This window comes from Chanodichthys erythropterus, chromosome 21 (genome assembly GCF_024489055.1).
Source record: "Chanodichthys erythropterus isolate Z2021 chromosome 21, ASM2448905v1, whole genome shotgun sequence".
Classification (NCBI taxonomy): domain Eukaryota; kingdom Metazoa; phylum Chordata; class Actinopteri; order Cypriniformes; family Xenocyprididae; genus Chanodichthys; species Chanodichthys erythropterus.
This window is the reverse complement of record NC_090241.1, coordinates 34,157,044-34,173,609: the sequence shown is the minus strand read 5'-3', so window position 1 is coordinate 34,173,609 and position 16,566 is coordinate 34,157,044. Positions and strand designations below refer to the sequence as shown.

Below are 16,566 nucleotides of genomic sequence, written 5' to 3'. Positions count from 1 at the left end.
AATTTTCCTGATAATTTACTCACCCTCATGTCATCCAAGATGTTCATGTCTTTCTTTCTGTAGTCAAAAAGAAATGAAGGTTTTTGAGGAAAACATTCCAGGATTTTTCTCCATATAGTGGACTTCACTGGGGTTCAACGGATTGAAGGTCCAAATGTCAGTTTCAGTGCAGCTTCATAGAGCTCTACATGATCCCAGACGAGGAATAAGAGTCTTATCTAGAGAAATGATCGGTCATTTTCTAAAAAGATAAAATAAAAACTTTTTAACCACAAATGCTTGTCTTGCACTGCTCTGCGATCAGCTATGCATTTCATAATCACATTGGAAAGGTCACGCGTGACGTAGGCGGAAGTACCAATCCAGTGTCTATAAAGCAAGCGCCAAATGCCCTTTACAAAAAAAAAAGGTAAAACAAAGATGTCGGACGATTTTGAAGTTGGAGGAATATGATTACGTAATGCGTGGAGCATCACAGACAGGGCAAGATGAGCATTTGTGGTTAAAAGTATATACCATTTTTTTTTTTTTTTGAAAATGACCAATCATTTCGCTAGATAAGACTCTTATTCCTCGTCTGGGATCATGTAAAGCTCTTTGAAGCTGCACTGAAACTGACATTTGGACCTTCAACCCGTTGAACCCCATTGAAGTCCACTATAAGGAGAAAATCCTGGAATGTTTTCCTTAAAAACCTTAATTTCTTTTTGACTGAAGAAAGACATGCACATCATGGATGACATTGGGGTGAGTAAATTATCAGGAAATTTTAATTTTGAAGTAAACTAATCCTTGAAGGACATTTTTATTTACTTTTTAGTACCTTGAGTCAGCACTTGATGGCGTCCTGAAACAAAACCACCTGAGAACCACTTCAATAAGCAAAGCGTTTTAGGGAATTATTTAGTTTGATGTTTAATTTCTTTCATTACCATTAAGTTTTTTATCCTTTTTAACCATTTAAGATGTGCCAAATAAGGGATTAGTACAATAAATGTCATTATGTAGTTCCAAAACACAAAATCTTTTAGGCAGGAATGTCATTTAGCACAGTAATACACCAGCAAAGACGTCTGTTTTCTGCGAATCATTTTAAAAGTGCGATTTGTACCCGCAAGGTTGGTGTCAGTGATTTAAAACTGATTAATGGCTTTAAAACTGATTAATGCTTCCATAAACTTCTATAGTGACAAATAAATACAGACAAATGCAGAAATATACATCCAAATACAAACCTTTGTTATTATCCTCAATGCTAATTCCTGGGGATTCTAGTGGAAAACATCACATTATAAGCTAAAATAATGTGCTCCCTCAACACCTGGCTTGGGTAACTCATATTTGATTACAAAATATAAGAACCAGCCTTAAAACAAATGTTCACTGGAATATACACTAACAAAAAGCTAGGTAAGCTGTAAATGGCTACATTCAGAATGAATGCATTCTATGAGAACTATCGAGCACATGATGTTACACAGTTAAATTATAGTTTCATCTAAATCTAGTCTACAATTTGGACACAAACGTTACTAAACAAACCTACAAACAAATCTTACGTAGAAAAGCACCTCAGTTCAATAATATATATATAGTAAAAATAGCTGGAAACACATGACATATTTGTATGCAGTGTGATTCTGGTTTCTACATATATTTGATCTAATGACATAAAACTCCTTATGTAATATTAATGCAGAATATTACATCTATTACTGTCCTTTTGTGGTTGTAGAAAGAGTTGATTGACATTCCAGGTTGGAGACCAGTCGGCTTGTTTGGTTGAGTATGAGGTAGTGCTCCGGTTAGATTGTTACTGCTCCTCCTCGTCATCCTCTTCAGCATCCTCAGATGAGTCATGAGGTTTTTCCTTTTCCTGTTCGGAACAGAATCAAACATTTGGGGATAAAATGCATGGAAGCAAAGCTTCTCTTTTGCTGCATGTTATATTTGACATTTGCATTGAACCTCCATTTTAAATAGGTTTAGTAAGATAGTTTGACCTTTAAAATCATGCAGGATGGTATCACTGCTGTGCAAGTTGAAATTCAAAATTTAAAGCGGCAGTTCACCCAGAAATAAAATGAATTATGTATTCTCATGCTGTTATGATTTTCTTTTGTCCATGGATGTTGTGCAAATATTGATGCTGCAAAAATACATGTGAAGTATATTCAACAGGACCTTGTGCGTCTAATGCATTAGTCGAACGTTCCCATCTGGGTACTTTCATAAAGTATTTTTCGGGTCATAGACACTATATGCCGCAAAAAAATTTTTTAAAGTCACCATGAAATCAAAATGGACAATTCTTGTTTTTTTGTTTTTTTGAGAGTAGACATGAAAATGCACTATCCAATCTTAAATTATTATAATTCAAGAATGCTTTGGAGTACAGACCTAAGTTTGGTCTTGTTTCAAAGAAGATACCCAGCAGATTATTGCTGAAGAATTGCTTGAAAAAAATCAAAGTATGAAAACGTTATGGAAGTTTATATTTACTGTAAATCAAATGTACTGTATTATATAAAATGTATTATATAAAATTTATATTTTATCAAATATATTTTACTATTAAATTGCTATCAAATGTCTAACCAAGTTGTGTTCTAAAAATTGAAGTTCCTATGAGATTTTGTTAAGGCGCTGTACCAAAATTAGCCACCAGGTGTAACCGAAATTTTTTTCTCCAACAAAACAGTTGACAAATATGGAACCGTGAGACTCAGACCTTTCCGACGATATGTTTTGTCAAGATTAGAAAAGGTTTTGACTATAAAGTAGCTAAAATAAATATTGTAATATGAAACCTGACACCACCCACAAGGGGAGGAGCTTGCTAAAAGAAATTAAAGTACTTTTTCCATGGTAACGCAACATCCGATTTCAAAATGGTTTTCACAGGCTGAATCTTGAGTTTGGATGCTTTCAAATGATATGAGTAAAAATACGTGATATGGAAAAAAGGCAATAAATAAAAAGAGCGCCAAGCATCCCGCCGGTGATACCAACCCGATCCCACGGCAATTCATACATATTTTACGAGGTGGTTAATCCGTACAAATTCGTACGACCTCACTCGTATGAATTCCTACATTTTTTGCTAAATCGTACGTATTTTCCGAGTAACCAAATTCGTATGAATTCGTACGAATGACCTATCCTTAACCCCGCCCCTAAACCTACCCGTCACTGGGGTTTAGACGAATCGTATGAATTTGTACGAGTGAGGTCGTACGAATTCGTAAGAATTAGCCACCTTGTAAAATACATACGAATTGGTTGTGAGATAGCGTTGGTGACACTTAAGGGGTTAAATTCATGTGCCTTGTAATCTTTAATAAAATGATCTTCCCTTCCCTCTTGCAGTGTCATCTATTCTGTTCTCTGATGATGTGTTGATTGGTGCGAGGGCGGGGCCACGTGTCACTCACATGAGATCATCCAGTAGCAAACCATAACCATCCAATCAATTCCCCATAGACAAATTCAAGCCCCGCCCTACATTTGTTCTTGTTTGAGAAGCTGTTTCACTTGGATATACGTAGCAATAGTAAAGAAAAGACTATCTCAACTTCTGTTTCATGCCCACTTTTAAAATGTATACATTGGTGTTACACAGAAGAAAGAAATTAGTAAATAATGACAGAATATTCAACTATTTTTTAAGATGTACCTCTTTCTTAGGCTTTCCCCTCGGTTTGGTACCAGAAGCCGATGATTTCTATTGAACAGAAATAACAATTATTCAAGTGTCAAAAAATATGTTATTTATATGCAATCATCCCTCCCAGGCCTAAACCACTGGATAAAACCAGGGTGCTTTTATTTATTTATTTATTTCCAATGCATGTTCACAGGCCAATAGCAATGCATCACAAGTGCACCAGTAGAGGGAGCCTCTTTCTGCACATGACAACAGATGGAGGGGGCATTGAGTTCATTGAGGACTCTTGAGGAGGGAGCTGACCGTGCATTGCTCAGGGCTAAGTGGCTAACAGCAGGTCACCTGCATTTGGTCGGCGGATGAGCCGTCAATGAAAAACCTGCAAACACTCTTCAGAATTAATAATGCATATGTCTCTGTGTGTTTGCCAAGCGGAGACAGCTGTGTTGTACTACTCTGCAATAGTGAGAAAAATAATGTCTATATTTACATCTATACAAACTGTTATACCGTAATCACACAAAGAGACTAATTAATCATAGTGTGAGTTAATTAAAAAGAAGAATGCTTACTCTCTTGGATGGGCCTTTGTTTTTGCTACCTTTTGGCCGTCCTCTTGGTCTTTTTGCAGTCGGTGACCCGCTTGATTCCTGTAAAAAACAATCAAAAAAACATGTTTATTAAGAAGCTCCCTGAATACAAAAGACTACAATGTTACTCAATCTGAGGATGCATTATTAAAATTTGAGGTTTTTTTATATAAACACACATGCAATTTTTTTCCTTTTCACTCAGAAAGTAAAGTGGTTTAATACCGACTAATCAAAGATAATTGATTATTAATAATGCAGTATTACTTTATATACCTGTGGATGCTTCCTTGGTCTTCCTCGTCCCCTTTTCTCCACTCCATCCTTGTCTTTGAGGGAGACAGTTTGTTTCTCTGAATCGCTCATGTTTCTAGGCTGATTAAAATACAAATTAAATTAATTAAACAGCTGATTCTATACATGGAAATTCAATTTGAGCTCATAGCCTAATGCTGATTACCTATTTATATGACTTAAATAGAGGTTGCATCGAATGCATTAGCTGATGTCACCCTGATAACCTGCTTTATAATTAGGTAAAACAGAAGCAATGCAATGACTGATGCAATGAGTTAAGTTTAAAGGGAAGATCATTGTTACGCATACAGCACTGAGGGTCTCTGGGATCCCAAACCTAAAAATCCACAATCACTCTCATAAAGTTTAATAATTACATTCACGTCTAAAACCCTTTGGTAAATAACTGTTGATGCACAGGCGAGGCGCTCAATAGGTTATGCAACGATAAATCAGTATGGAAGCCATATAGCGCGCGCTGCGTTGTAGACGGACGTGCAAATGAGCATTACAGCCCTCGTGCAACCATTTAAGACAGAACGAAACATTGACTTACATGCACTTACAGGAAAATAATGGTGTGGTGCGCGCGCTGTTCTGTTCGGTGGCCCCACCTCCCGCACAATGTCTGCTGATTGAATTAGAGCGCAAGCGATCGTCTACCAATAAACCACAGTCTAATTCCAAGGCAAATACACGTCTGCGGGTGGAAAACAGCGAAATTAACTCTGTCGGCTCCGATCGTATCGAGGGATACACGGAATAGATGCGATTAAAGCGAGTTCAGGAATAGCAGGCTGTCACTGGAATAAAAGGCCAATGGAAAAGCAGGATGAGCCGCAGGTTGATGGGAAGAGAGGCGGATCTCACGGGCCATATGCTGCATATAGTGGCTGGGACAGATTACTGGCGCCAGCTACAAATGAACTTCAAGAAAAAAATAAAAAAAATAAATAAAAAAGGCGAAAATATGTCTTCAATCTTCTTTAAAAATTATAATATGAAAATAGCTTCAAATTAAATAAATAATATACAGGCATAAGAGATTAGATAGATAGATAGATAGATAGATAGATAGATAGATAGATAGATAGATAGATAGATAGATAGATAGATAGATAGATAGATAGATAGATAGATAGATAGATAGATAGATAGATAGATTACAGAAAATAAATAGCCTAAATCGTATACCTTACCTTACACTATCTATCTATCTATCTATCTATCTATCTATCTATCTATCTATCTATCTATCTATCTATCTATCTATCTATCTATCTATCTATCTATCTATCTATCTAATTCATTATTTATGTATTGTGAAGCTATCTGTATTATATTATATTATATTATTAATATAATATAATACAGATAGCTTCACAATACATAAATAATTAATTAGATAAATAGAGAGATAGATAGATAGATAGATACATAGATACATAGATGATAGATAGATTACAGAAAATAAATAGCCTAAATCTATTTTATATATATAATATAAAAATATATAATATAATATAATATAATATAATACAGATAGCTTCACAATACATAAACAAATAATTAATTAGATAAATAGAGAGATAGATAGAAAGATAGATAGATATGGATGAAGATATAGAAAGATAGATAGATAGATAGATACATAGATACATAGATGATAGATAGATTACAGAAAATAAATAGCCTAAATCTATTTTATATATATAATAAAAAAAAATATAATATAATATAATATAATACAGATAGCTTCACAATACATAAATAATTAATTAGATAAATAGAGAGATAGATAGATAGATAGATACATAGATACATAGATGATAGATAGATTACAGAAAATAAATAGCCTAAATCTATTTTATATATATAATATAAAAATATATAATATAATATAATATAATATAATACAGATAGCTTCACAATACATAAACAAATAATTAATTAGATAAATAGAGATAGATAGAAAGATAGATAGATATGGATGAAGATATAGAAAGATAGATAGATAGATAGATAGATAGATAGATTACAGAAAATAAATAGCCTAAATCGTATACCTTCTTTATATAATATAATATAATATAATATAATATAATATAATATAATATAATATAATATAATATAATATAATATAATATAATATAATATAATATAATATAATATAATATAACACAAATCGCTTCACAATATATAAACAAATATTGAAATAGATAGATCCAATAAATAAATTATATTAAAACAACCCTAAAAGAAAAAAATGCTGGTTCCTTTCAGAAACTCGGCGCGTAATTGTGACGTCGCCAAATCACGTCATTGCGCTTGGAGACAGCAGGCTAGAAGAACCAAAACAATGAGATTTACATTATCTGTATGTATGCATTTCATATTGTCCTTTGTTTGAATGTTTTCTGGTATGAAAACAAAACGAACCAATGAACTGAAATGCGTGATAGTCGCGTTTTCTTGAGTGTTGAATCGCTGTCAATGGTTTATGTCTTGTTTACATCGCAAACAACTCTTTAACGTTCATCTTTATTAGGGTGAGTCAATGACATTTTTTGAGAAAAAAAAACACGTCAATTTACTGATTAATTTCAGAGACCTGTAAATAGCATTTACTTGTGTGTATAATTTGGTTCATGTGACGCTCTTCAGGTATAAGCAGCTAGCATGCTAACTAACTGGGATTACAGCTTTAACAGACTGGGATTACAGTTTACACCAGCAGATCTGGATCTTAAGAGAAGATTTATGTACCATAACACATTTGGAGAAGTTCATTATTAATTTGACAAGCTGTTTTAACATGAAGTGTTCATTACATTTAGTGAAATAAACAGAATGTTGCATTTTATATTGCATTTTATTTGCAGAATATATATATATATATATATATATATATATATATATATATATATATATATATATATATATATATATATTCTGCTTCTTTATGATCACTATAATTCTTTTTGACACATAATATTCAGCTGGCAAGGCAGCAAAAAAAAAAAAAAAAAAAGAAACTTTTTCTGTTCATTTGTTGTTATTATAATTCTAGGGTTACTCTGTGAAATCACCCACATTTTGGAAACATCCCTGGCAATTTTTTTTTTTATTTTGTTAGTAGTGTTTTCTGAAGAAAGACAAACATTAATAGGCCTATTTATTAAAAGCCAAAATATTAAATGCCATAAATATTTACTGAGTAATCGACTATTTTGTAGAGGGGGTTCAAATGACAAATTTTGAGATGGCAACATCATTCATTTTTACATGGAGATTGGTAGGTCTTTTAGTAAAATCTGTTGTCTTTAACAATCTTTGTTGCATTATATGCCTTTCTAAAATCATTTACATTACCCCTGTAATTTGGTTTGAATTTTAGGTACAAATTGTAATTTTGACCCCACTCTACAAAACAGTGGATTTCTCAGTAAATATTCATCCATGTCGTCATGTAATATTTTGGCTTTCATCACTATTTATGGTAGTCTTTCTTCAGAAAAAATATTAACAAAATAAAAAATTTGAGTCAAGGACCTCTGGTTGAGTTGACACAGAATGACCCTATAAAATATTATTATTTCTTTGTTTATTTATGTATTTTTGCCAGAACAAATATAGCTAGACCGATCAGGTGGTATGCTGCATTGCTTATAAAAGTGTCCATTCATCAAAACCAGTTTTTACTTCCATTTAGTACTTGACGAGTGTTCATTTTGGACCTTGCCTCCAGGTATTACAGACTATAAAAAGACCTCACCACAGTTTCACAGAGCTAGCGCAACCACAGCAGTGCTTTGAAGCCACACCACAAGCCACACATGCCCAGTTACAATGCCATATGACTTCGCCTTTATGGCAGAAGTCTGTAACATGCTCTCTGTTTTTCAGTACTGAACTGAGATGATCTGCTGGCCGGTCCACCTCCTCTAAAATAATGCATCATCAATAAAAATGGGAGGCAGCGGATCCAAAACTAAAGGAGTCTGGCCTTTTACCAGCTCTGGAGCTGGAGGAGAAGCTCCCGGTGAGGTCAGTGAACAGTGTTTAGCACGTCTCCGAAGCTCCAAGAATGCGACACCATTTGTCTTCACAAGGAGAAGGTAAACATTGTGTTGTATAGGGTAATGTGAAGTCTTTAAAATTGTTCTAGAAATGTAAGGACAACCTGTGATTCTCCAGGTCAATAACCTGCAAGTTCTGAGCACCATTTAGTTTAGTCTTGTCAGTTGTTGATGTTTTGGGCCATGTTAGTCACTAACTGGGTGATTCTCATTGTAATACCATGTTCAAGTCATATTTCACTCCAAAGTCAAGAGAAGAAACTTTTGAAGGAAATCTGAAAGAAATTGTAATGGGCGTTTTGTTTCCGACACATGCTATAAGTGGTTGACCAATCACAACAGACTGGGCCGTCTGACCAATCAGAGCAGAGGAGGCTCTCGGAAAGGCTGAATAATCAAACAAACTGTTTCAGACACTGTGAGAAAAGAGCTGATGCTGCAATGTATATTATGAGAAAATTGAAAAAAGTGTTTTTTTTTACCTTGGATGCTGTAAACCTATTGTAGGAGACTCCAAATCAACATTAAGAACCTTTAATTTTTCAGTAGGTTAGTTTGGGGGAAAGTGTGCTCAATTGTATGGAAGCTTGTTTCTGCCACAAAAAAAAAAAGGTTAACTCAGAACAAAGAGTATAACTCGCAATTCTGACTTTATAACTCGCAATTCTGACTTTATAACTCGCAATTCTGACTTTATAACTCGCAATTCTGACTTTATATCTCACAATTCTGACTTTATAACTCGCAATTCTGACTTTATAACTCGCAATTCTGACTTTATAACTCGCAATTCTGACTTTATAACTCGCAATTCTGACTTTATAACTCGCAATTCTGACTTTATATATTGCAATTCTGACTTTATTACTCGCAGTTCTGACTTTATATCTCGCAGTTCTGACTATATCTCGCAGTTCTGACTTTATATCTCGCAGTTCTGACTATATCTCGCAGTTCTGACTTTATATCTCGCAGTTTTGACTATATCTCGCAGTTCTGACTTTATATCTCGCAATTCTGACTTTATAACTCGCAATTCTGACTTTATATCTCGCAATTCTGACTTTATAACTCGCAATTCTGACTTAATAACTCGCAATTCTTACTTTATATATTGCAATTCTGACTTTATAACACGCAGTTCTGACTTTATAACACGCAATTCTGACTTTATAACTCGCAATTCTGACTTTGTAACTCACAATTTTGACGATAACTCACAATTCTGAGTATAACTCGCAAATCTGACTATATTGCGCAATTCTGACTTTATATCGCAATTCTGACTTTATATCTCGCAATTCTGACTTTATATCTCGCAATTCTGACTTTATAACACGCAATTCTTACTTTATATCTCGCAATTCTGACTTTATAACTCACAATTTTGACTTTATAACTCGCAATTCTGACTTTGTAACTCACAATTTTGACGATAACTCACAATTCTGAGTATAACTCGCAAATCTGACTATATTGCGCAAATCTGACTTTATCTCGCAATTCTGACTTTATAACTCGCAATTCTGACTTTGTAACTCCCAATTTTGACGATAACTCACAATTCTGAGTATAACTCGCAAATTTGACTATATTGCGCAATTCTGACTTTATAACTCGCAATTCTGACTTTGTAACTCACAATTCTGACTGTATCATATGATTCTGACTTTATAACACGCAATTCTGACTTTATAACTCGCAAATCTGACTTTATATCTCGCAAATCTGACTTTATATCTCGCATTTCTGACTTTATAACTCGCATTTCTGACTTTATAACTTGCAATTCTGACTTTATAACTCGCAAATCTGACTTTATAACTTGCAATTCTGACTTTATAACTCGCATTTCTGACTTTATAACTCGCATTTCTGACTTTATAACTTGCAATTCTGACTTTATAACTCGCAAATCTGACTTTATAACTTGCAATTCTGACTTTATATCTCGCATTTCTGACTTTATAACTCGCATTTCTGACTTTATAACTTGCAATTCTGACTTTATAACTCGCAAATCTGACTTTATAACTTGCAATTCTGACTTTATAACACGCAATTCTGACTTTATAACTCGCAAATCTGACTTTATATCTCGCAAATCTGACTATATTGCGCAAATCGGACTTTATAACTTGCAATTCTGACTTTGTAACTCACAATTTTGACGATAACTCACAATTCTGAGTATAACTCGCAAATCTGACTATATTGCGCAAATCTGACTTTATAACTTGCAATTCTGACTTTGTAACTCACAATTTTGACGATAACTCACAATTCTGAGTATAACTCACAAATCTGACTATATTGCGCAATTCTGACTTTATATCGCAATTCTGACTTTATTTCTCGCAATTCTGACTTTATAACACGCAATTCTGACTTTATATCTCGCAATTCTGACTTTATAACATGCAATTTTGACTTTATAACTCGCAATTCTGACTTTGTAACTCACAATTTTGATGATAACTCACAAATCTGAGTATAACTCGCAAATCTGAGTATTGCGCAATTCTCACTTTATATCGCAATTCTGACTGTATAACTCGCAATTCTGACTGTATAACTCGCAATTCTGACTGTATAACTCGCAATTCTGACTATATCTCGCAATTCTGACTTTGTAACTCACAATTTTGACGATAACTCGCAAATCTGACTATATTGCGCAAATCTGACTATATTGCGCAATTCTGACTATATTGCGCAATTCTGACTTTATATCTCGCAATTCTGACTTTATAACTCGCAATTCTGACTTTGTAACTCACAATTTTGACGATAACTCACAATTCTAAGTATAACTCGCAAATCTGACTATATTGCGCAATTCTGACTTTATAACTTGCAATTCTGACTTTATATCTTGCAATTCTGACTTTATAACTTGCAATTCTGACTTTATATCTCGCAATTCTGACTTTATATCTCGCAATTCTGACTTTATAACTCGCAATTCTGAATTTGTAACTCACAATTCTGACTTTAACCCCTTAACTGTCACCCCCACTTTTTTTTTTTAGACAAGAAAATGCACTATCCAAACTTAAATGGTTGTAATTCAAGAATACTTTGGAGTATAGACAAAAGGCTGGTCTTGTTTTAAAGATGAAATTTGGCAGATTATTGTAGATGTGAAAAAACTTATGTAAGTGAAACAGAAAAAAAGTTATAGAAGTTTATGTTTATGAAAATGTAAAATGTAAAAATATAATATTTTATATTTTACATAAAATATATATTTTACAAAACAAGTTTTACTCTAAAGCTGCAAGGAAATCAAAGCCAAAAATCTGAACAAGTTGTGTTCCAAATTTCAGGTTGATATCTCAAAAAATGAGCTTTCAGTAAGATTTTGTTTGGGCGCAGTACCACACTTTTTCACTAGATGACAACCAAGCTCCATTACTGACCATATAAAGGCGCCTCCATTTCCATATGTGGTTTGAGTGATCTGAACCATATATTTCCATTATTTTCATACAATTTATGAAGTAGATATCCTATATAGAAGTAGTATGGGAATTTTGGCAGAATTTGATATGAATTCAGCCTCTAATAAACATAAAAATAACATGTATGTAGGCCTAGGTTATAGATCGGCGCCACAATCATAAATGTATTTTTTTCCTATTAAAAACATTTTCAGACCTTTTTTTCTCAAAAAATTGAATGGATTTTATCTTTTGAACTCTTGGCATGAAAACAAACATGTTTCAACAAATCTTTAATGATTTTTCATGTTCATTGCAATTTCAAAATAAAGGTCTGAACATGCCTTATGAGTATGAAAATATGCTTGTTGCAAATTGATAAATTACTGCTCCTATGTAATTTATTTTGGAAATCAGTCACCAAATATGTAAACAAGAGATTCTAAGCTTTCAAATGATATATAGTTTGTCAAGATTCGTTTAGGTTTAGTATAGAATATTACTGTTTTAAATATGTAATGGCAAACGTCCCACCTGTGGGACGGTGACAGTTAAGGGGTTAACTCACAATTTTGACGATAACTCACAATTCTGAGTATAACTCGCAAGTCTGACTATATTGCGCAATTCTGACTTTATAACTTGCAATTCTGACTTTATATCTCGCAATTCTGATTTAATATCTTGCAATTCTGACTTTATATCTCGCAATTCTGACTTTGTAACTCACAATTTTGACGATAACTCACAATTATGACTATATAGCGCAATTCTGACTTTATATCTCGAAATTCTGACTTTATAACTCACAATTCTGACTTTATAACACGCAATTCTGACTTTATATCTCGCAATTCTGACTTTATATCTCGCAAATCTGACTTTATATCTCGCAAATCTGACTATATTGTGCAAATCTGACTTTATAACTTGCAATTCTGACTTTGTAACTCACAATTTTGACGATAACTCACAATTCTGAGTATAACTCGCAAATCTGACTATATTGCGCAAATCTGACTTTATAACTTGCAATTCTGACTTTATAACATGCAATTTTGACTTTATAACTCGCAATTCTGACTTTGTAACTCACAATTTTGACGATAACGCACAATTCTGAGTATAACTCGCAAATCTGACTATTGCGCAATTCTCACTTTATATCGCAATTCTGACTGTATAACTCGCAATTCTGACTGTATAACTCGCAATTCTGACTTTGTAACTCACAATTCTGACTTTATATCTCGCAATTCTGACTTTGTAACTCACAATTTTGACGATAACTCACAATTCTGAGTATAACTCGCAAATCTGACTATATTGCGCAAATCTGACTTTATAACTTGCAATTCTGACTTTATAACTCGCAATTCTGACTTTGTAACTCACAATTCTGACTGTATCATATGATTCTGACTTTATATCACGCAATTCTGACTTTATAACTTGCAATTCTGACTTTATAACTCGCAATTCTGACTAACTCACAATTTTGACGATAACTCACAATTCTGAGTATAACTCGCAAATCTGACTATATTGCGCAATTCTGACTTTATATCGCAATTCTGACTGTATAACTCGCAATTCTGACTTTATAACTTGCAATTCTGACTTTATAACTTGCAATTCTGACTTTATATCTCGCAATTCTGTTTTAATATCTCGCAATTCTGACTTTATATCTCGCAATTCTGACTTTGTAACTCACAATTTTGACGATAACTCACAATTCTGACTATATAGCGCAATTCTGATTTTATATCTCGAAATTCTGACTTTATATCTAGCAATTCTGACTGTATATCTCACGGTTCTGACTTTATATCACGCAAATCTGACTTTATATCTCGCAATTCTGACTTTATATCTCGCAATTCGGATTTAATATCTCGCAATTCTGACTTTATATCTTGCAATTCTGACTTTATATCTCACAATTCTGACTTTATATCTCACAATTCTGACTTTATATCTCACAATTCTGACTTTATATCTCACAATTCTGACTTTATATCTCGCAATTCTGACTGTATATCTCACAATTCTGACTTTATATCTTGCAATTCTGACTTTATATCTTGCAATTCTGACTTTATATCTCGCAATTCTGACTTTATATCTTGCAATTCTGACTTTATATCTCACAATTCTGACTATAACTTGCAGGAGTTTATAACTCGCAATTCTGAATTTATATCTAGCAATTCTGACTGTATCATGCGATTCTGACTTTATATCACGCAAATCTGAATTTATAACTCGCAATTCTGACTGTAACTCACAATTGTTTATTACTCACAATTCTGACTTTTTTTCTTGCATTTGTGTGTTATAAAGTCAGAATTGTGAGATATAAACTTGCCATTGTGGAAAAAAAGAGTCAGAATTATGAGATTAAAAACTCACAATTACCTTTTTTATTTTTAATTCAGTGGCAGAAACAAGCTTCCATACAATTGTCATAATGCCACAATCCTAAATAAATAAATATAAAATTTTAATAAGATAAGACTTCAAGTTTTGTGCAAATTTTAACTCATAAAAGACGTGTGTGTGAAATGTGACCTGGATGTGTTATTGTGACATTCACCCAGCTGCTCTTTGTGATTGCAGCTCCTTGTATTTTGATGAAGATGGAGATCTGGCTCATGAGTTTTATGAGGAGACTGTGGTGACCAAGAATGGCAGAAAGAAAGCTAAGCTGAAAAGGATTCAGAAAAACCTCATACCTCAGGTGAGAGACACTGATCCGATCAGATACATGGACACATTAGTGCAAATTGACAGGATCAGCTCGAGAAATCAATTATATATTTATATTGGTTATATATTATATATAAATACATTTAAACTCAATAATTCTTAATGATGATAATTAAACTGTTAAATTAATATTAAAGATCCTATGTTAGAAGCGACTTATTTAAATTACTTTAATTTACATCACAGCCTGGAAAACTAGTCGGTGCCATAAAATATTTATAATTTATTGTAAAAAAAAAATCACTTGAAACATCTGTTCTTTCTCTTCTTTCTCCATTTCTTAAATCCCTCCCCGTTCTTGTACTATTCTAGACTGGGTATGAAACTTTGTATTACTAGCTCTTCTCATGTTATTATTGCCTCCTTAAGATGAATGGCTTGTTGTATTCCTCATTTGTGAGTCGATTTAAGCATCTGATAAATGAATAAATGTAATATATTTTTAGTCTGTTTTTCCAGAATAGAAGGATGTGTAACTGCTAAAAAATACATTTAGCCTCAAAGCTAAAAGACATTGACCACAAGACATTTGATTGTTTCTGGTCTCTTATCTAAACATCTAAGCTACCCTTTTATTTATTTATTCATTCTTGGTGTCTTATCTAAATGTTTTGTTTACCTTAAATCACATAATTTAATTTTATAGCTCAATATTTCGTATTTTTTTCATATTTCATGCTTTCAGGGAATCGTTCATTTGGATCACCCACGAATCCATGTGGACTTCCCTGTCATCCTGTGTGAAATATAAGCAAACAGACTCTTTAGGAAGTGACTCGGCTGTAGGAGCGCCACGGCCACCCTCAACTTCCTTCCACCTTTGCTGTTCCTCTGTCAGGACGCCCCATGGCTCTCTGTTACGACAGGGAGGGCGTTTGCCCTTCAGCTGGCTTTGACCAAAAAGTCGAATCATATTTTCTGATTAGCATTCTGGTGTATAGACAGCAGACGTATGTCGCTCTGTCTTCTGTGATGTACAGTAAGGAACGCATGTGCAATGAAAGTGTGTAAGTAAGGAACAATGCAGGGATTGTACATAAATCACGTGTTTGTTATTGTGCGTGTTTATCGTTCTATTGTATATTATAATATTCTGTTGTATCAAAGTCTGACTCTGTTTGTTTGTTGGATTGCAAGCCACATCTGCACTTGTAATCGTTTATTGTACAGTAAATTATGAGTTAATATATTTGAATAAAATTGTTTAGCAGATTACATGGTGGTAATTATTCATGTAACTTAATGTAAATGTTTATAATATCATGAAATGCCAGGCACAGTCTGTTTTACATCCATAATGTTACACAATCTCTAAGTGAAACAAAATATTCAATGAGGAGAGATGTAAAGACCTTTCTAAATTAAAGACGGGGAAGAAGACAATTTTATTATATTACAGTTTTTTAATATATCCACTGATATTGGATATCTATATTTGTTGGTAATTTCTATATTTTTACATTTACATTACCTTTGCCAACAGTCAGTTAATGTTTGTTAATTCATTTATTTGTTTATAATTTAATAATATAATTTAACTTCTCAAAATATCAATTTTTCATATCGTACATCATAATGTTGTGACCAGTGTTATTGTAGTATAATTGATATTCTTTGATTTTTGTTAATATTTTGAATTCGATTTTATTTTTATACTTTTTTCATTTTAATTTTTGTTAGTTTTAGTAATTTTTTTTCTTTTTTTATTAGTTTCTTTA

The 16,566-nt window shown here is 33.1% G+C and overlaps 2 protein-coding genes across 5 annotated transcripts; one reads left to right on the top strand and one right to left on the bottom strand.

Moving 5' to 3' along the window:
• Positions 1 to 757: 757 nt before the first annotated feature.
• On the bottom strand, positions 758 to 5,341 carry hmga1b (high mobility group AT-hook 1b). Of its 3 annotated transcripts, none has more exons than XM_067374415.1 (5): positions 5,111 to 5,341; positions 4,525 to 4,632; positions 4,240 to 4,317; positions 3,677 to 3,724; positions 758 to 1,876 (listed from the first exon to the last, which is right to left on the bottom strand). In XM_067374415.1, exons 2-5 carry the CDS (start codon positions 4,621 to 4,623, stop codon positions 1,814 to 1,816), a joined length of 288 nt encoding a protein of 95 aa, XP_067230516.1. In that variant the 5' UTR covers positions 4,624 to 4,632; positions 5,111 to 5,341; the 3' UTR covers positions 758 to 1,813. The 3 variants fall into 3 exon arrangements, with proteins under 3 accessions (XP_067230516.1, XP_067230518.1, XP_067230517.1); XM_067374417.1 differs by having other exon boundaries at positions 4,534 to 4,632; XM_067374416.1 differs by having other exon boundaries at positions 5,121 to 5,341.
• Positions 5,342 to 6,859: 1,518 nt separating this feature from the next.
• Positions 6,860 to 16,053, top strand: tusc2a (tumor suppressor 2, mitochondrial calcium regulator a). Of its 2 annotated transcripts, none has more exons than XM_067373423.1 (4): positions 6,860 to 6,931; positions 8,461 to 8,672; positions 14,699 to 14,819; positions 15,534 to 16,053. In XM_067373423.1, the coding sequence occupies exons 2-4, from the start codon at positions 8,524 to 8,526 to the stop codon at positions 15,597 to 15,599; spliced, it is 336 nt and encodes a 111-aa protein (XP_067229524.1). In that variant the 5' UTR covers positions 6,860 to 6,931; positions 8,461 to 8,523; the 3' UTR covers positions 15,600 to 16,053. The 2 variants fall into 2 exon arrangements, with proteins under 2 accessions (XP_067229524.1, XP_067229525.1); XM_067373424.1 differs by lacking the exon at positions 6,860 to 6,931 and adding an exon at positions 6,938 to 7,103.
• The last annotated feature ends 513 nt before the right edge of the window (positions 16,054 to 16,566 follow it).

Bases quoted from the DNA above. Each gene is read 5' to 3' on its own strand.
- hmga1b (XM_067374415.1), bottom strand. From the start codon at position 4,623: ATGAGCGATTCAGAGAAACAAACTGTCTCCCTCAAAGACAAGGATGGA. The intron at 4,318-4,524 runs GTAATACTGCAT...TGTTTTTTACAG, and splicing joins AGCATCCACAGGTATATAAA to GAATCAAGCGGGTCACCGAC. The intron at 3,725-4,239 runs GTAAGCATTCTT...TCTGTTCAATAG, and splicing joins ACAAAGGCCCATCCAAGAGA to AAATCATCGGCTTCTGGTAC.
- tusc2a (XM_067373423.1), top strand. From the start codon at position 8,524: ATGGGAGGCAGCGGATCCAAAACTAAAGGAGTCTGGCCTTTTACCAGC. The intron at 8,673-14,698 runs GTAAACATTGTG...TTGTGATTGCAG, and splicing joins TTTGTCTTCACAAGGAGAAG to CTCCTTGTATTTTGATGAAG. The intron at 14,820-15,533 runs GTGAGAGACACT...TCATGCTTTCAG, and splicing joins AGAAAAACCTCATACCTCAG to GGAATCGTTCATTTGGATCA.